The sequence below is a fragment of the Schizosaccharomyces pombe genome, assembly GCF_000002945.2.
Source record: "Schizosaccharomyces pombe strain 972h- genome assembly, chromosome: II".
Taxonomy (NCBI): Eukaryota; Fungi; Ascomycota; class Schizosaccharomycetes; order Schizosaccharomycetales; family Schizosaccharomycetaceae; genus Schizosaccharomyces; species Schizosaccharomyces pombe.
Genome location: NC_003423.3, coordinates 1,584,372 through 1,601,416, shown reverse-complemented (window position 1 = coordinate 1,601,416; position 17,045 = coordinate 1,584,372). Strand labels below are relative to the sequence as shown.

General features: G+C 36.3%; 4 protein-coding genes, 12 long non-coding RNA genes and 9 other non-coding genes across 25 annotated transcripts; 16 read left to right on the top strand and 9 right to left on the bottom strand.

Moving 5' to 3' along the window:
• The first annotated feature begins 367 nt into the window (after nt 1-367).
• On the top strand, nt 368-450 carry SPOM_SPBTRNAVAL.05. Its single transcript is given in 2 exon segments — nt 368-405; nt 415-450. It is a non-coding gene; the product is annotated as a tRNA-Val (tRNA).
• Nucleotides 451-1,110: 660 nt separating this feature from the next.
• On the top strand, nt 1,111-1,184 carry SPOM_SPBTRNAALA.08. Its single transcript has one exon. It is a non-coding gene; the product is annotated as a tRNA-Ala (tRNA).
• A 73-nt stretch (nt 1,185-1,257) lies between these two features.
• SPOM_SPBTRNAILE.05 lies at nt 1,258-1,331 on the bottom strand. Its single transcript has one exon. It is a non-coding gene; the product is annotated as a tRNA-Ile (tRNA).
• A 297-nt stretch (nt 1,332-1,628) lies between these two features.
• SPOM_SPBTRNALYS.07 lies at nt 1,629-1,711 on the bottom strand. Its single transcript is given in 2 exon segments — nt 1,629-1,665; nt 1,673-1,711. It is a non-coding gene; the product is annotated as a tRNA-Lys (tRNA).
• A 298-nt stretch (nt 1,712-2,009) lies between these two features.
• On the top strand, nt 2,010-2,080 carry SPOM_SPBTRNAGLY.07. The gene has a single exon. It is a non-coding gene; the product is annotated as a tRNA-Gly (tRNA).
• Nucleotides 2,081-2,571: 491 nt separating this feature from the next.
• SPOM_SPBTRNALEU.06 lies at nt 2,572-2,672 on the top strand. Its single transcript is given in 2 exon segments — nt 2,572-2,609; nt 2,629-2,672. It is a non-coding gene; the product is annotated as a tRNA-Leu (tRNA).
• A 150-nt stretch (nt 2,673-2,822) lies between these two features.
• SPOM_SPBTRNATYR.02 lies at nt 2,823-2,906 on the bottom strand. The gene is given in 2 exon segments: nt 2,823-2,858; nt 2,869-2,906. It is a non-coding gene; the product is annotated as a tRNA-Tyr (tRNA).
• Nucleotides 2,907-3,261: 355 nt separating this feature from the next.
• SPOM_SPBTRNAMET.05 lies at nt 3,262-3,342 on the top strand. The gene is given in 2 exon segments: nt 3,262-3,299; nt 3,307-3,342. It is a non-coding gene; the product is annotated as a tRNA-Met (tRNA).
• A 5-nt stretch (nt 3,343-3,347) lies between these two features.
• On the top strand, nt 3,348-3,421 carry SPOM_SPBTRNAASN.01. Its single transcript has one exon. It is a non-coding gene; the product is annotated as a tRNA-Asn (tRNA).
• A 137-nt stretch (nt 3,422-3,558) lies between these two features.
• SPOM_SPNCRNA.5253 lies at nt 3,559-4,006 on the bottom strand. Its single transcript, NR_194608.1, has one exon. It is a non-coding gene; the product is annotated as a centromere proximal lncRNA (long non-coding RNA).
• A 666-nt stretch (nt 4,007-4,672) lies between these two features.
• On the bottom strand, nt 4,673-10,277 carry rpb1 (DNA-directed RNA polymerase II complex large subunit Rpb1). The gene is made up of 7 exons (NM_001021568.3): nt 10,249-10,277; nt 10,188-10,213; nt 10,075-10,147; nt 9,960-10,035; nt 9,855-9,914; nt 9,656-9,762; nt 4,673-9,608 (listed from the first exon to the last, which is right to left on the bottom strand). The coding sequence occupies exons 1-7, from the start codon at nt 10,261-10,263 to the stop codon at nt 4,707-4,709; spliced, it is 5,259 nt and encodes a 1,752-aa protein (NP_595673.1). The 5' UTR covers nt 10,264-10,277; the 3' UTR covers nt 4,673-4,706.
• Nucleotides 6,110-6,310, top strand: SPOM_SPNCRNA.5252. The gene has a single exon (NR_194607.1). It is a non-coding gene; the product is annotated as a non-coding RNA (long non-coding RNA).
• On the top strand, nt 6,463-6,970 carry SPOM_SPNCRNA.5251. The gene has a single exon (NR_194606.1). It is a non-coding gene; the product is annotated as a non-coding RNA (long non-coding RNA).
• Nucleotides 7,682-8,099, top strand: SPOM_SPNCRNA.5250. The gene has a single exon (NR_194605.1). It is a non-coding gene; the product is annotated as a non-coding RNA (long non-coding RNA).
• Nucleotides 8,422-8,686, top strand: SPOM_SPNCRNA.5249. The gene has a single exon (NR_194604.1). It is a non-coding gene; the product is annotated as a non-coding RNA (long non-coding RNA).
• On the top strand, nt 9,168-9,461 carry SPOM_SPNCRNA.5248. Its single transcript, NR_194603.1, has one exon. It is a non-coding gene; the product is annotated as a non-coding RNA (long non-coding RNA).
• Nucleotides 9,628-10,351, top strand: SPOM_SPNCRNA.5247. The gene has a single exon (NR_194602.1). It is a non-coding gene; the product is annotated as a non-coding RNA (long non-coding RNA).
• Nucleotides 10,352-10,509: 158 nt separating this feature from the next.
• Nucleotides 10,510-12,132, bottom strand: hmo1 (upstream binding transcription factor, RNA polymerase I specific, Hmo1). Its single transcript, NM_001021567.3, has 2 exons — nt 12,029-12,132; nt 10,510-11,836 (listed from the first exon to the last, which is right to left on the bottom strand). Exons 1-2 carry the CDS (start codon nt 12,056-12,058, stop codon nt 10,934-10,936), a joined length of 933 nt encoding a protein of 310 aa, NP_595672.1. The 5' UTR covers nt 12,059-12,132; the 3' UTR covers nt 10,510-10,933.
• SPOM_SPNCRNA.5246 lies at nt 11,650-11,887 on the top strand. The gene has a single exon (NR_194601.1). It is a non-coding gene; the product is annotated as a non-coding RNA (long non-coding RNA).
• Nucleotides 12,029-12,252, top strand: SPOM_SPNCRNA.5245. Its single transcript, NR_194600.1, has one exon. It is a non-coding gene; the product is annotated as a non-coding RNA (long non-coding RNA).
• A 314-nt stretch (nt 12,253-12,566) lies between these two features.
• SPOM_SPNCRNA.1450 lies at nt 12,567-13,733 on the bottom strand. The gene has a single exon (NR_150335.1). It is a non-coding gene; the product is annotated as a non-coding RNA (long non-coding RNA).
• ngg1 (SAGA complex subunit Ngg1/Ada3) lies at nt 13,019-14,825 on the top strand. Its single transcript, NM_001021566.3, has one exon. It carries the CDS (start codon nt 13,075-13,077, stop codon nt 14,728-14,730), a length of 1,656 nt encoding a protein of 551 aa, NP_595671.1. The 5' UTR covers nt 13,019-13,074; the 3' UTR covers nt 14,731-14,825.
• SPOM_SPNCRNA.5244 lies at nt 14,006-14,716 on the bottom strand. The gene has a single exon (NR_194599.1). It is a non-coding gene; the product is annotated as a non-coding RNA (long non-coding RNA).
• On the bottom strand, nt 14,729-16,207 carry toa1 (transcription factor TFIIA complex large subunit Toa1). Its single transcript, NM_001021565.3, has 3 exons — nt 16,178-16,207; nt 16,031-16,132; nt 14,729-15,989 (listed from the first exon to the last, which is right to left on the bottom strand). Exons 1-3 carry the CDS (start codon nt 16,193-16,195, stop codon nt 15,000-15,002), a joined length of 1,110 nt encoding a protein of 369 aa, NP_595670.1. The 5' UTR covers nt 16,196-16,207; the 3' UTR covers nt 14,729-14,999.
• Nucleotides 15,364-17,003, top strand: SPOM_SPNCRNA.5243. Its single transcript, NR_194598.1, has one exon. It is a non-coding gene; the product is annotated as a non-coding RNA (long non-coding RNA).
• Nucleotides 17,004-17,045: the final 42 nt, after the last annotated feature.

Genomic DNA, 17,045 nt, shown 5'->3' with positions numbered 1-17,045 from the left:
TTAACAATGGTAGCTTTTTAAGTTGGACGTGAAAGCGGGTCTTGAGTGTTGCAATGACAGTGAATTCGGAAAGGATCCCCCTCATATACAGTAAATCGTTTGCAATCATTAAAAATTAGAATTAGACAACCCCATAACCAGCACTTTTTTTGACTGTTTGGAAAGTGTTTGTTAAGTCTTTACTAACGATTGTTTATAATGGCAGTTTAATATGTTGATTAACCTACGTTAGTGTTCATCCTTTTAAAAGCGGTAGGTTCATCTGAATTCAATAATTTTCACAAATCAGCTCATGCAGTGCAGTCTATTAAAAGTTTTGCTCTTTTTTGAGTATACATAATTTTTATTACTAATTACATCAACGTCTGGTCGTGTGGTTTAGATGGTTATAATTTCTGCTTAACATTTACAGTTCGCAGACGGTCCCAAGTTCGAGTCTTGGCACGATCAATCGTTTTTAAGTTTTTAATTTTTTACTTTTAAAAAAGAAATTATATCTGCTTCATTAATTAACGATTCTTTTGGAATGAAATCATTTTTACTTTTTTAAATAAAATGAGATCAGCAATTTTGGTTGGATTAAATTTTTTTTTTTATTTACTTGTTCCATTGTAGTTCTCATTTTTTTCAAAAGTGTAATTACTAATTATCTGTTGTTTGTAATTAATTATTTTCGCATCGGATTTAAATAAAAAAAAAAAAAGAAGAGGGAAACTGTAAAAATAATTATCTTAAGAAATATTAAGTGCTGAAAAATATACAAACAAAAACTGAATAAAAAATTTAGTTAGTTAATGTTACTAATGAAGCTAGTTTGAAGTATTTTTGAGTATTTGGACTAAAAAGAAAGATAGTTAATAATTAATTTAAAACAATAGAAAAAACAAATAAAAAAACGGAGGAAAACTCAACAGTAGTAAAGGTGTAACAATTATTTGCAGTGGTAGTAAATATATATATATATACATATATGTATGTATGTTGTATTTGTATGTATGTTATATTTGTATACTATGATAAGCGTGGGTAGTATCAAAGTGCGTTGGAAAAGAATAATAGCAAATAGCAAAGAAAGTAATAATCGACTAACATAGAGTAAAAATCAACCATGGGCATGTGGTGTAGATGGTTATCACGCTTCCTTAGCATGGAAGAGGTCCCAGATTCGAGTTCTGGCTTGTCCACTTTTTGTTTATTTTTTTTTTGAAATTTACTGATGTATAGTGTACTGTGAGATTCATTAAAAAATAAAAAACATGGTCACAGCCGGGTTCGAACCGGCGACATTCGACTTATTAGATCGACATGATAACCGACTACATCATGCGACCATTTTTATACACTAGCTGATTATACAATATATATAACTGTTTAGCTTTTGGAATAATTTTATTGTCTTTTTCTTTGCTAATTCCACTATTTCTGTTTGGGATGATACTTTAATGGATATGATTAGATTTGCAATGTCGTCTATGATCTAATGCAATTTTGGAACATAGCAAGTGTGTTAACCATTGATAAACTCTACAGTATAAGGAAAAGTGGTGTATATATATTTTTAAACAGTTTTCAAAATCTTCATACACTAGCATTTAATGATTTTTTCAACAATAAAAAGAAAAATTAACCTCCCAAGGCGAGACTCGAACTCGCAACCTTCTGATACCATTCGTAAGAGTCAGACGCTCTAAACCGATTGAGCCACTCGGGACGCGTTGTTAAGTTTAAAATTATACCTTATCAATATATTTAGGAAAAAGTAAAATTATGGGGCAGTTGATAAGCTACGATTGAGTACGGTTTAAATTTAATGTTGCCTATAAGTTATCCCATTCATATTGCTATAATTTGCCACTAAGGATCGAAGCAACTAAAAACATTCACTTACCCAAAAAAAAAAGTTATTTATAAATTCTTACGACTCTAATTATACGCATTTTTTGACAATGCATATTGTAGAATTATCAACTATTTTATATAATAATCAATTTTTGAGATTATATCATTAAGCTTTGGTGGTTTAGTGGTATAATGAATCGTTGCCATCGATTCGACCCGGGTTCGATTCCCGGCCAAAGCATTGATTTTTTATCAATTATGCTAGTTGCTTGAGAATTATTTTACTAAACATTCATGAGGGACAATGCTTTTACTTTTGTAAACCACCAAAGAAGTTATCCTCCGTCGTCTACACTACACTTAAAATAGTCCTTTGTAGTTCTTTTATGTAAAACGACTCACTGTAGAGGATGGCAATTTCAATTTGTAGCAACAATTTTTGGTTTATATATGCATTCATTTATTTTTTACTTCAAATTTCCTTGCCTTTTGATGCGACTTTCTGTGCTCAGTAAAATACGGTTTCAGTAGTTTATCTAGTCAGAAATACTGTTAAATTTTCTTTATATCACAGGGAAGAATATATTTAAACAATTGTAAAGGATAAATTTTTTTGCAGTAGCATCAGCCATTTGATTATATCCGTTCATTTAAATTACTCTTAAAACTTCTTTAACAATTCTTTTTTATTTTATGATCAAATATTTAATTAAGTAAACTAACTCAACAACAGGCCAGTTGGCCGAGCGGTCTATGGCGCAGCACTCAAGTAATACTTGGACGATAGTCTTGCTGTATCGAAAGATGCGAGGGTTCGAATCCCTCACTGGTCACCATTTTTGTTAATTTATGACTGTACAAATTTACAATGAACTTTTCTAAAGTTTTCAAACATAATCCTTCGCTATCATTTTAGGGTAAGACAGCGGGTTTTTAAACAATGGACTCTAGTACAAAGTATATTTTTAAGATATAAAAAATTTTCTCCTGAGCCAGAATCGAACTAGCGACCAACCGGTATCTTTATAATTACAGCCGGGTGTGATAACCAACTACACCATCAGGAGGTAGTTAGCTTACGTTGCATTATAGATATACATATAGCTATCTGAAATATCATTTGATTATGAAGTCACTGTTTATTGGAAGGGTTCCGATGGTCCTGATTATCATCAGCTTTAAACTTCAGTATAATGTCAACCAACTTGTGTTATTTAAAGAATGTGCTCGTAACTTCCCGTATTGCACATTGCCAAGAATAAATAATATAGATAGCAACTTTGCAATAATTGTCATGATGAAACCTATACAGAAGCAAACCTTTTCAAGCCACCGCGATAGCAGAGAATAACAATTTTATTGAATACTGCATTATCAGTAAATACAAATATAATGTCTATTAGTTTCATTTGTTTAAAGCATGCTTCTGTAGCTCAGTCGGTGGTAGCATCCCTCTCATATGATGATAGGGGAAGGTCGTGAGTTCGAGCCTCACCAGGAGCATTATAGGTCGGGTAGCATAGTTGGTTATTGCGCACGACTGTTAATCGTGAGGTCGAGGGTTCGAGTCCCTCCCTGACCGTTTTCTTTTTATATTATTTACAAAGTTTCATTGCATATATATATATATGTATTCATGGTATACAATTATTCCCCGTTTTCTATCGTAATAAAATTCCTTTCTAAACTAGCAAATTGTTTTTACCTTAAAATCATGCATTTAATGAATGATGGCGGTATCTTATTGAGGGTTTCTTAATCTTTGCTATTCCTCTTTTATTGAAAATGTTTTCAGACGTTAGCTAGCAAAAGCAAAATTGACAGCAAATGCGAGTTAAGAAATTAAATACGTTAAACTAAGAACGTGAAATTTAATTACTACAGACATTTGGTTTTCGTAATGGGGATTCTCATTCTTCTTTCATTATTCCTCATTTAATTATGCATATGTTAACGGAGATGATCGGATTATTAAAATGAAGGCATTGATTAGATAATACATTAAAGTATTTAACAATGTTGACTTGAAAGCATTTAAATGGACCGGTGGTAACTTAAGCATATTAATTCTGAATATTAGTATTCAAGTATTGATAGTAATTAGCATCCAATCACTACAAGTACCGGTCTGCAAATATTACGATGTATTACATGTTGGGGTTTTCATCAAGAGGATAACTAGCTTAAACGAGAACTTAGACACTACACTTCAAGACTAATCGTCAGTTTTGACGAATCATTGATTTAACACTTTACTGCAGCAATTGAAAGTAGGCATGTGTTTGGAATCACAAATAAGCATAAAATACTTAAAGATATCTTTCAGATTATTTTTATTTTTATGAGACAAATGCTACTATTGGATAGATTGACTTCCAGTTTTTTTAATTTTATATGAACTAAAAGATTGGTAGCACAACGCAAATAATCTCAATTACTACTAAACGTAAAAGAATATATGTTCATTTCTCTGAAAAAATAGAATCAATCAATATATTGAATTTAGTGATTCTTTGTTAGAATTATAAAAATAAGAGATTAAGATGTTTTATTTGAACAAGTCGCCGATTTGTCCTTAATTTTAAATAGGGATTACAAGAATGAAGGCAATCAAACAGAGTGCTGCGCATAAACCTTTCTATCAACTATACTATTAAATAAAGCTATGTCAAATTGTTTTTATTGAATAGACAACCAAAACGCACAAACCAAACTACCAAAGCTAAACGGCAACCACAACACATTCATTCTATATAGAAAACATTAAAATAGTGCAAAATTTTATATATTGAATAGTTAACAATAAACTACAAGTTATATGACTCATTCGATCGTAACCAAAAGCATTGTCATCTTCACACAACTAGCTAAGATGGGCTAGTAGGGGAATACGAGGGACTCGTGGGAGAGTAAGAAGGGCTCGTAGGAGAATATGAAGGACTAGTAGGAGAATAAGAGGGACTAGTAGGGGAATAAGAGGGACTAGTTGGAGAGTAAGAAGGACTAGTCGGTGAATAAGAGGGACTAGTCGGTGAATACGACGGGCTCGTAGGAGAATAGGAAGGACTAGTAGGCGAATACGATGGGCTCGTAGGAGAATAAGAAGGACTTGTGGGAGAATAAGAAGGACTAGTCGGTGAATAAGAGGGACTAGTAGGAGAATATGATGGGCTTGTGGGAGAATAAGAAGGACTAGTCGGTGAATAAGAGGGACTAGTAGGAGAATATGATGGGCTTGTAGGCGAATAAGAAGGACTAGTAGGAGAATAGGAGGGACTAGTTGGAGAGTAGGATGGACTTGTCGCTGAGTATGAAGGACTTGTTGGAGAATAGGAAGGACTAGTAGGGGAATAAGAAGGACTAGTAGGGGAATAAGAAGGACTAGTTGGAGAATAGGAAGGACTCGATGGCATATAAGCAGGTGACGTGGAATATCCCGGAGATGATGGACTATAGCTTGGTGAAGTAAGTCCATACCCAGGACTCATAGCAGACGAAAATGGACTAGTATAACCAGGGGATTGTACCCCTTTATAAGGACTAGCAGCCCCCAACAATCCATAATCGCCAAACCCTTCACGACCTTCGGATCCACCTTGTACTAGAGGGGAAAATGCTGCGGCGTCAGGAGATCCAACAAATCCAGAATCAACCATTGGTGAGCGTTCATATGGCGTACCGGCTCCTTCTGGTAATTGGGAAGTACCCATTCCTGACCCAGCGAGCGTAGGGACGGCGGTACCAAGACTGTAATTCATCAACATATCTTGATCAAGGTAAATATCAAATGCGCCAGTTCCCATTGGGGCTAATTGTCCTAGCATTATGTTTTCAGATATTCCCTTGCAATCATCCTTTTCTCCACTCGCAGCAGCATCCATAAGGATTTCTACAGTTTCTTCAAAAGAGCACCTCATTAGAGCACCGGTTTCAGCTCTGTTAATGCCATGACGGGTAATAGCCATTAAATGGCCCCTAGATGTCATAACATCGCAAAGAAGGGCCAGATGGCGATAATTAACGTAAGAACCATCGAATTCGATAACATTTCTTAATTCTTTAAGTAAAGCAGATCTCGTAGCTTCAATACCAAGAATTTGCAAAATTTCCACGAAAGAATTGGAGTAAGTTCTGGTGGCATCTACACCCTCTACAGTCATTGCTTCAGTAAGATTTATGCCGTCTGTTTCCAAAACCCATTCATCAGCACGTTCAAAAGTACCATCTTCAATTTGCCGCACAATCTTGTGCTCCATCATATAAACACGAGTAATGTTCGGCACACCACGAAGACTAATACTCTCAAGCATATGACCTTCAATAGTTTTCAAAAAAACATCCTCTTCAATCATATTATCGTCATCTTCTGCCTTACGGTCATCATCGCGAATGATACGACAACGAATGATAAGCTTGTCTGCATTATCCTCAGACCAAATAGTAAAAAGATCACGTTCAAAGCTTTCAGCAATTTTACCAGCAACATCACTCATACTCAACTTCTTATCTAACATCTTAGCACGGTCAAGTTCAAGACGAAGCAACCAAGGAGACTGCTTATACAAGTTCTCTTCAACTTCTTCATCAGGAATAGCAAAGAAAGCTTCAACAAAATCCTTATCTTCTTCAATCACTGTGTCTTGAGGATCTGGGTCGTAATGAATTTCGGTTGCAGAGGTAACAGTGCTCAAAGTTGTATGTTCGATTTGGGTTTGAACGTTCTTAGCAAGATCCATATTAGCTGCTATCCAGGGCATAAGATAAATAGTTAAAGAAGGGGTCTTAATATTTTTAGCGACATTCAAAATTTCTTTCAAACGAGGAACACCCAAGGTAACGTTCTTAGAAGAAACACCAGCGTAATGGAATGTATTGAGTGTCATTTGAGTTGCTGGTTCTCCAATAGATTGTGCAGCCAGAGTACCCACCATTTCTCCAGGACTTACGACAGCTTGTTGGAAACGAGCTTCCACTTCACCCATAATCCATTCAAATGCGACTTTGTTAAGTCGGTATTCCATTATTACCCGTTTTACAGCAAATTTGGACCTTAATAAAATCTGGAATAACAAGGTAGCGTTGTTTTGAACATCACGAGTAATACGGTCACTTCCGCGGAAAATTGTTAATTTTGCAATTAGTTCATTTAACCCGTTAATAATATCACTCGGTAAAAGATCGGTGGGTTTTTTAGCTTCTAAATGGAATATTTGTAAAGCATTTTGGATGATTCTTTGTACATTGACAGGTAAAGGCCATCTAGCATCACCTTTGGGGAAAATAAATTTGCATAGTAACTCACGATCAGCAACCAGCTGTGTATACTCCTCATCTAATAAGTCTTGTACTGAAGAATCGTTCTCAATAGAGTTCTCCATATACAATGATAAACTCCTATCCTCCATTAAATCAATTCGATACTTCTTTTCAAATTGCTTAGTGGATAACCTTAATGAGTCAAAAACCTGGTACTCTACTAATGTGGCATCCAGGCCATCTTCACCATAGGCAAATTGTATAATGTCACCCATGGCATTGCGCACAGTACCGTCATAGCGAACCATTACATCCTCCATAGCCTTAACAAGACGCCTTTGGATGTATCCAGTTTCAGCAGTTTTGACCGCAGTATCAATCAAACCCTCACGTCCAGCCATTGCGTGGAAAAAGAACTCTTGAGGAGTTAAACCCCTTAAGTATGAATTTTCAATAAATCCACGAGATTCTGGAGAGTCGTCGTCTTTAGGAAAATGTGGTAATGTACGATATTTAAATCCAAAAGGAATACGTTTGCCTTCAACGATTTGCTGACCGACGCAAGCAGACATTTGAGAGATATTAATAAATGAACCTTTTGAACCAGCAGCAACCATTTGTTTGACATTGTTAGAATCCTTCAAGCTATGCTCAGCTGACCTACCAGCGTTGTCTCTCGCTTGATTGAGAATCCTTGATACCTTAGCTTCAAAAGATTCTCGAAGGGTCATTCCTGGCTCAGGCTTTAAGCGATTGTGCTGAGCATCCTGAATACATTCTGCGACTTGACGACGGGCTTCCTTAACAGTTCTAGTAACCTCTTTCATTGTGTCCGCATCGGCAATAGTATCTCCTATACCAATGCTAAAACCGTTATGTAAAAGCCAATAGTTTACAACTCGTTGAATACCATTGAAGAAACCTTTACAAATCTCAGGACCTTTCTCTTTCCAGATAGTATGAACTAAACCACCTTGAGAAGCACCAACAGTCTTCTTGTCAACCACGCCGTATATAATTTCACCATTTTCAATCAACATTCCTGAGTCGGTGGGATTTGAAAGACTTTGCTTATCGTCGTCTCTAATTAAGTTAATTCCCTTGGGTATAATCAAGCTCAAAATTTGCTTTCCTGTCCATAAAACCTTTGGTTTAAGAATGACGGGTGGTGGGAGTATTCCATCCCAGTCTGGTACCCATAACATAATATTCATTACAGCGTTGCGAGTCAAAAAGTTATCACGTAACGAAAACTTACGAACACCTGCTAAAGTATCTTGAACAATACCCATGACAGGCTTGTTTGATTGAGGAGAAACAATCTGCTTAGGTACCATAGTAATTTCCTGAATTTCTGCACGAGTTTCTTCTGACTGAGGGACATGCATATTCATTTCATCACCATCAAAGTCAGCATTATAAGGAGACGTAACTGACAAGTTTAATCGGAATGTCGAGTACGGCATTACGCGAATCCTATGACCCATCATACTCATTTTGTGAAGGGATGGCTGTCTGTTAAAAATAACGACATCGCCATCACGAATATGCCGCTCAACTCGCCAACCGTACCTAAGAGGAATATCACCAGCACGTTTATGATAACGCAAGTCAATACGCTCTCCTGTATCACGAATGATATATTTAGCACCGGGATGCTCATCAGGACCATTTCGTACTAATTCTTGCAATTGATAAATATTATAAGGTGTAACAGTTTCAGGATAAGTAAGTGTCTTAGCAATACTACGTGGAACACCGAGTTCATCTAACGACAAATTTGGATCACCGGTAATCACAGTACGAGCTGAAAAATCAACCCGTTTACCCATCAGGTTGCCACGTAATCGACCCTCTTTTCCCTTGAGCCGTGCACGGATACTTTTAAGAGGTCTGCCAGATTTTTGTAAAGCCTGAGGCTGTCCCGCTATTTCATTGTCCATATACGTGGCAACATGGAACTGAAGTAACTGTTCATATTCAGAGACAATATGCGCAGGAGCTCCTTCTTGTTCACACCGTCGAACGTTGGCATTTGCTTTTATGATATCGGAAAGTTTGTGCGTTAAATCATCTTCGCCACGACTGGTTCCATCCACCGAAATACTAGGACGGACACTCGGAGGAGGAACAGGTAAGACTGTAATAATCATCCAGTCAGGTCTAGCATACTGCTCATTAAGACCTAAGTGAGCTAAATCTTCTGAAGAAATATGTGTGAATATTGTGTGCACCTCCAACGGCGACAGAAGGCGTTTTTCTGGTAAATCTGATTCATCTTTACCGCGTTTCCAAGAACCCCATAATCTCAGGCCATCTTTACGTATTGTAGGTTGGGCAGCCCCACAACCACCGTGTCCCATATTGGCGGAGGGATTACTAAGGTCGAAATTATCTGAGCCTGCAGATAAGCCAGTATCGCAAACCATTTTTGTCTTGCAGACATTCCAAACTGCATTTAATCGATTTTTGGGATCACGATAACGTTGTGTGTCATTAAATTTTGGATTTGACTTTATAATGTTAGTAACACAATGGATAAGCTCAACAGTTGACTTACAGAATCAATCTTAAGTTTGCCGCAATTCCAACAAACGCATTCTAATATTTTTTTTATTTTGCTTAGGAAACCGATGTGGAAAACTGGCTTTGCAAGTTCAATATGACCTGAAAGGTGTTAGCTATCTTTTTATTGAGTTTAGAAGGTTGCTGAAAAAAAAAGGTGTTTTTATAACAAACCAAACAGTTGTAACACATACCAAAATGACCAGGACAATCCGCCATAGTTTCACCACAGGTTTGACACTTGAATTGTCGATCTTACAAAATGTGTGAGAATACTAATCTTTTTCTGAATTTCATACCAATAGTCCCCAATCGAGGGTCCAGGAGCCCACCAACACGGGGGCGTTGTCCACTTTCATCCATGGTCTCAGGAAACTAAAAACGATAAGTGATAAGAACAAAACAAACACTTACCTCAATCTTCGCAACGCTCATTGAACGAATTTCCTCCGGGGACAAGATTCCAAATTGAACCTCCTCCACCCGGCTAATACTGTTAGTAAACGGTACTACTTATAGAAACATACCGTAAGGGGACAGAAGAAGGTGAAAACTATGTATTAGTAATGGTAAATACGTTCAACATACCTGAATCCCGCTCATTCTACCTGAGTTGCAAAGATTAAGTCGTAGGTGGTGTCGGCGAAAATTTAACACAAGAGGACTACTTCACGGTAATCATGACCATAACGAGTTACGTTACACGGTGCAGAAAAGTCAGTATAGGTTTTTATTAGTGTACTAGCCACCCTGTGATAAACAAGATTTATAAATATCTAATAATAATGAAAGTTAACCATTATTTGAAACATGTGCATACAACAATCACCATTCTATAGTACTCCAAAATTTTTTAATGGAAATCATAACAATAAATTAAAAGTTCTCAAAATCATTAAGATACTTTTTATGGCGAAGATAAATTTATTCCTGTATACAGCAGAAAGATCATTGGAAGAATGTAAACTTAAACAAAAATTACCTGTTAGCTAATTATTTATTCTAAGGCTATAATAGATTTCAACCAATATAGATATTATGTGCCTGCCGTTAAACGTTTATATACAACTGCTGTGACCAAAAACGATTATTATGTATTATATAACAACCAGTATTTTTAACAAGCAATATTTACAGACATTAGCAACCTGAGTAATAATAGAGAGCACTCAAATCAGCAATACAAGCAAACACTTGTTGCTAATTAATCATTTCCTATAACTTTAATGTTCGGAACAAGGAAATACACAATTAATGAAATTATCAAGCAAACTCAATTAGCAACTTTGGCGGTAGGGGGAGTGGTAATGGAAGAAGACATCGAGCTTTTGCGACGTTTCTTTTTTTCCCTTTTCGCTGATGGCGGATTGGGGCTAGAAACGATTTTGTCAGGAGAGGGTTGAGGTTGAGAAACTGGTTCAACATTGCTTGTAGGTACTGTTGAACGGGTGTGCTTTCGCTTCGGTTTCTTAGCATGCTGTTCTTTAATGTCAGGAGTGGCTCTAGAAGCTTGAGCCAATGGTCTGGTTTCTGAAAAGTCTATCAAATCTTTTTTAGTGGGAGAGGATAAGTCTTCTGAAGGTTTAGTAGAAGTTTCCTCAGCCGTAACTCGACTATCAGCAACTGACGCATTTTCTTTAGAAGCATTATAAGCAGCCATTTCTTCTTCGTAGGCTTCTCGAAGTTTAGAAGCTTCTTCTTCGTAAGTTTTCCGATCATCTTCAGATAGCGAGCCCCACTTTTCATGCATCGCTTTATTCACCTCTTTAACATCGTTACTCTTCTCGCCCAAAGACTCCTTGATTTCCGATCGTTGGTTCTTCTGAAAGAGATTATAGGCTGATGGAGGGCGCTTTGGTTGTGCAGGATCCCTAGCCTTGCGCTTGTTTGGGGTCATGGAGGCTACAGCTTCCGACGTATCGACTGCGGAGGTTGCCTCAACAGGAGCTACTGCTGCAGGAGTAGCTTTCTTAGGTGAAGTTGCTTTTTTAGAAGGAGACTCAATTGCCATATTAATCTCTTTCTTCGCATTTGATGGATCAGTGACGGCTGGCTTAAAAGGTTTCGAAACCTCGGACTTCTCTCCTAATATCGAAGGAAGTGATTCTTCGATCTCACGGCATGCGGTTAAAGCTAACTGAAAAGCTTCCGCCAACCTTGTGAAAGAACCAGAAATCTAAGACGGCAATTTGTTAGATAAAAACCAAAAACCAAGCGGATAACTAAAGAAAATTTTGCATTTAATCATCAAACTTTTCAACCAATTAAAAAAGATTATTTTTAGTAAATACTTGATTTAAATCAATTTTTTGAATCATAAAACATTATGTTGGTTCAAAACACCAAAACTCTTTAAAATATCACATACCTTTTCCAGTTGGGTTGAGTTTTGAGCCATCGTACTACTTAAAAAATATTCAAAGTTTCTAATACAACTAAAGCTTCAATACGATGGCAAATACAGGAAATGGTGGCTGACCTACCGGGGTGATGGCGGGAATTTAAATCTTAGCGGTTATGACGGTGGGTGGTTGGTTAATGCTGGAAATGCGAAGCAGATGAAATTGCTTCAGTTAAACCCACCAGTTCGGTTGAGCTTTCTTCACATTTTATTATTATTACAGTTTATAGTTATTTAATATATGTGACAATTGTTATTGTTGAAATTACGATGGTTCAGTGAGATATTTCTTCATGTGATTCTGTTGAGTGATATAATGAAAATTACAAAAGACAATTGTAGTAAATTAAATATATAATAGGAAAATATGAGAAAATCTACAACCGAGAAAAATTTTTTTTTTTTTTTTTTTTTTTTTTCTTTTTCTAATCTCAATCCACTAAATTTGCTGAGACTTACAGTCAAATAATGTCCCATAAATGGAAAGAATAGCAATAAAAACATCCAAAATTTAAAAAAAAAAAATGATAAAACATTTTCTTGTAAATATTTACCTCTTAATTAAGTATAAACAAATCCTATTCCATTGACTCGTAGATCTATTTCATGATATCTTGTGAAGCTGCAACTCTGTTTATCTAGTTCTTGCGCTAGACCAATTGGTTTAGAAACTATTAAATTTAAGATAAATTTAATTTTAAACAAACCAAAGATCACTTATAGTGTTCAAAATACTTCGCAAAGCATATTGCTTTTGCGATGGATTCACTATGAATAAAATATATTGCTGTTTAATTTGGTTTGAGATATCATATTCGTAGCAATTCAACGCTGTTCTTGATTAATATTTCTGAGCACCGTTATAACAATGTAACAAGTGGTATACTAGACTTCGCTAAAAGTACGCCATCATCGAAATCCGGTATAAAAAATCACCACCTCAGTAATGAATTTTTTCGGGGGAGAGAGACATATGTAAATGTTGTATTGTTCACGATTTAAATTTTTTTGGGATGTCCTCCGAACAACAAAATGAAGCTGATTCGAAACCCGCGGTGATTCCTCAATGTTTTAAAATTGAAAATCAATACGAGACCTTTTCCCGTCTGAGTGAAACGTCAACTCCTGGTGTTGTACCGTCTGTGTCGACATTATGGCGGCTTCTGTTTGAGCTGCAAAAAATGATTGAGTGTGAACCGTCTTGTGTAGAATATTTTCGCCAGCGCAAAGAAGAGTTAGAGTCTCATGTCGATTCTGAAATAGAAACCTCAAAAGACGAATCGTCGGTTAATAAAGTGGAAGAAAAAGTAGAAGAATTTAAAGAAGACAACGTTGAACAAGAAATAAAGCAAAAGCGTTCTCTTTCCGAAAGTCCACAAGAGTCTATGCTAGAAAAAGTTTCCAAGAAGCCCAAAGTTTCAGAGGCCCATAATGAAGAAATCAGTCCCGAAAATGTGGAAACAATTGAGAATGAATTAGATTTACCGGTTAAGGGTAAAGATGAACAGACAACTGGGTTGGTATATAAAAACGCAAACGATCTTCTAACCGGTTCATTACTATCTTTCATTGTTGACGATTCCTTCTCTTATGAACAAAAAAAGAAGCTTTTATGTGTAGATTCCTTTCCAACCAGTGATGTACGATCGTTGGTGGCAGGAACTCCGGCGACTGATGATTTTTCTCACAACAAGCCAAATAACCAGATTTCAATATCAACCTTTTATTCGTCACTTGACCCATATTTTCGTGCTTTCAATGATGATGATATTGCTTTTTTAAAAAAAGGATTTGACGTTTCGTCTTCCTATAATATTCCTCCTTTGGGGGAACGCTATTACGATTTAACTCCGGAAGATGAAATGACCAACCTGTGTGCTAACTCAATTTACCAAAACCTGCAAACCTCTGCTCAAGGATCCCTTGAAGCTTTTAATGAGGCAGATACCGTCTCTGAGGAAGTTAGGTGTGGTCCACTCACTGAACGACTAATGGCTTCATTAATTCCTTGCTACACGCAGAATGATGAGGAGCAAAAACCTTCTATTGCTGTTGGCGAATTTGCGGAAACCGATTCTGGATCCGAGAAAAGCAAAATTGGTACAAGCATTGATGGAATCGAGTCAGGAAATAATGAATATACAGAACAACCGGATATACAAGAGTCGAGTCTTTCAATTTGTGAGGACCGCCTTCGTTACACCCTAAAACAACTAGGTATACTTTATGATGGCGATGTAGATTGGTCAAAGCGACAGGATGATGAAATTTCAGCTACCTTAAGGAGTTTGAATGCTCGTTTGAAGGTAGTTTCTGATGAAAACGAAAAAATGAGGAATGCGCTGTTACAGATGCTTCCTGAGGAAATGGCATTTCAAGAATTCCAAAATGTGATGGATGATCTAGATAAACAAATCGAACAAGCGTATGTCAAACGTAACAGAAGTTTGAAGGTTAAAAAGAAACGTATTGTTACTGATAAAATTGGCTCTTCAGCTACGAGCGGCTCTTTTCCTGTCATCAAATCATTGATGGACAAGCGCTCAATGTGGTTAGAAAAGCTTCAACCTTTATTTCAGGATAAGCTTACGCAACACCTTGGTTCGCCAACTTCTATTTTTAATGATTTATCGGACCACACTACATCTAATTACAGTACATCTGTATGAAGCGTTTAAAATTTGAAAGTGTATATACTGTAATTCTATCATTGTGATCTAATTTAATTGCTTGCTTTAGTGAATAAAATTTGCATGAAATAATAATAATACTTTTAACCGTAGAATAGATTGATGTGCTCACTAAAATATGATAGGAAGATTACTTAAATGCACTTATAAACATGATTCATGAAGAAAACAAAAAGGCCAAAAAGAAGAATGATTGATAGATAAAATACGTCCATCACTTTTTGAAGCAAAACACCTAAAGTAAAATTTTAAATCCATTCAAACTCACCATTCGCCTTGAAAAATAAGTAATCTTTTCCATTAACGCCAACTACGCCATCTCTGAACACACATTTCCATTTATTTTTGTGGTGGTTCACTTTGTCATAAAGACAAAGAACGATAGCCTGTCCAATATCAGAACCTTCTTCAGTTTCGGGAGCCTCATCTGAATCAGGATCGTCTAAATCTGAGTTAATTGCTTCGTCAGAAGGCGTATCAACAGGTGGCTTTTTTTCATCTTCGTTATCTTCTATAGTGCCGTCAATTTGCAAAATGCGATTCTTTTTCAAAACTTCATAAATTTCAGCATCAGCTTTCTGTGCAATAGCAAATCTATTACTTTCAAAATTAGAAGGGCTCCCAGCATCATCTAGATCATGAATAGCACCATCGGTTTGAGGCACGTCATTACGAGAATTAGCAGGGGTGGTATTAGAAGACTCTGTCTCTCCTAATTCAGACTTTTTCGGAGAGTTTTGATTGGGAAGTAACAATCCGCCAAATGAGTTAGTAGATGAAGAGTCGGGAGCATGTTCTTGGCCCGTAGAAGTTACATTTGCAGTCGAATGGTCGTTGATAATCGGTGAGTCAGCAGTTTGATTAGTGGGCAGTTGCAATGAGTTAGAGCTGTAAGAAGGGAAGGGGGCAGTATTATTAGGGTTGGACTGTACGTTAGGTATTGCAGAGCTGTCAAACGAAATATTTGTTGCTGACTGGGGGAGAGAGGGAGTAGGTGGAGAATAATAATTTGAATTACCATGTTGCTGCGCAAATGTATCCATCTGCTGAACAGCACGAATAGCGGCTATATTATTAAGTATGGGAGAGTTTGCAACAGCTGGAGCAGTAACATCTAATGAATCTGTCCTCAAGCCGCTAACTGGATCAAACAATTGACCAATGGGAAATGTGCCAACAGGAGCTTGTGCCCAAGGAAAAGTTGCAACATCGGTAGCAACTAACTTGCTTTGCCATAACTGTTTTATTAGAAAAAGACCTAAACTTCATAAAACCGTACATTTTGTAATTCTCGTAAAGTTGCATCATCAACACCATTTTCTTCAAAATCGCTCCGTGAATTAGCAATCACGTCTAATATCACGTGGTGATAGACCTCACCCTTGATAAAAACATTAGAATAACACTTAAAACAATACTAACTTACGACGATCGAATTGGACATTGTGGTGCAGTTGGATGCGTAGTTCGTAAAAGGATACTTAGAAATAGCGGTAGGTGGACCGCCGCCTCAAATAAGGAGATACAAGGAAGCGATACATTCTCTAACGCGAAGAAATATACTACAACAATTATAGGCGAGTAAATAAAAAATCAAGTACATGTCTTACTTCTAGTAACAATGCGCCGCTATCAATCACTCTGCGTTGCTGTTAAATGTCTAGTAAAGTGGAAAATTCAATTTTTTACTGTAGACTTTTCAAGTTTGTGAATACCGAAATTGGCAATATTAAGTGATATCTTTTAACTGCACAAGTTTTCATAAAACTAACGTGATAATTTAGCTTATTTTCTATAACTAATTTCATTTTGTAAATTTAAAGTAAAATGATTTGTTTTAAGTAAAGGTGCTTGGTAAAGCAACAATACTAACATAATATTTAGCTCAAATAAAATCGGCTTGAGAATGAAAGATTTAAATAACCTGTATATTCGGTATTTGATACGAGTTTTACGACAATAAGACGATATCACGAAATATCATTACTATTTGCGATTATTACTCTTCGCCTGGTAATATTATAAATTATATTACAATATGGTGTGTATTATCATTATCGAGAAAGCGATCCTGAATGATTTATTTGAGGTTATGATAAAGATACGAGTACCGAAAAGGTATTTTCTTTTAACTTTGCTAGAAAAAAATGATAATTTTGGAAATTTAGGTTAAAAGACAACAGACAACAATTGGAAGGATGAATATTTCTGACACCATGTAAATGTATTTACAGTCTTCTATTTACAAGCTTATTGTTATTCAAACAACTTTGCACTTATTCAGCTTCCAGCGC

Excerpts from the sequence above, each read along its gene's own strand:
- rpb1 (NM_001021568.3), bottom strand. Across the intron at positions 10,148-10,187 it reads CCTTCTTCTGTCCCCTTACG|CCGGGTGGAGGAGGTTCAAT; the intron begins GTATGTTTCTAT and ends TAACAGTATTAG. Across the intron at positions 10,036-10,074 it reads TGAGCGTTGCGAAGATTGAG|TTTCCTGAGACCATGGATGA; the intron begins GTAAGTGTTTGT and ends TATCGTTTTTAG.
- hmo1 (NM_001021567.3), bottom strand. The coding sequence starts at position 12,058 with ATGGCTCAAAACTCAACCCAACTGGAAAAG. Across the intron at positions 11,837-12,028 it reads ACTCAACCCAACTGGAAAAG|ATTTCTGGTTCTTTCACAAG; the intron begins GTATGTGATATT and ends TTGCCGTCTTAG.
- ngg1 (NM_001021566.3), top strand. The coding sequence starts at position 13,075 with ATGTCCTCCGAACAACAAAATGAAGCTGATTCGAAACCCGCGGTGATT.
- toa1 (NM_001021565.3), bottom strand. Across the intron at positions 15,990-16,030 it reads CTTTACGAGAATTACAAAAT|TTATGGCAAAGCAAGTTAGT; the intron begins GTACGGTTTTAT and ends CTAATAAAACAG.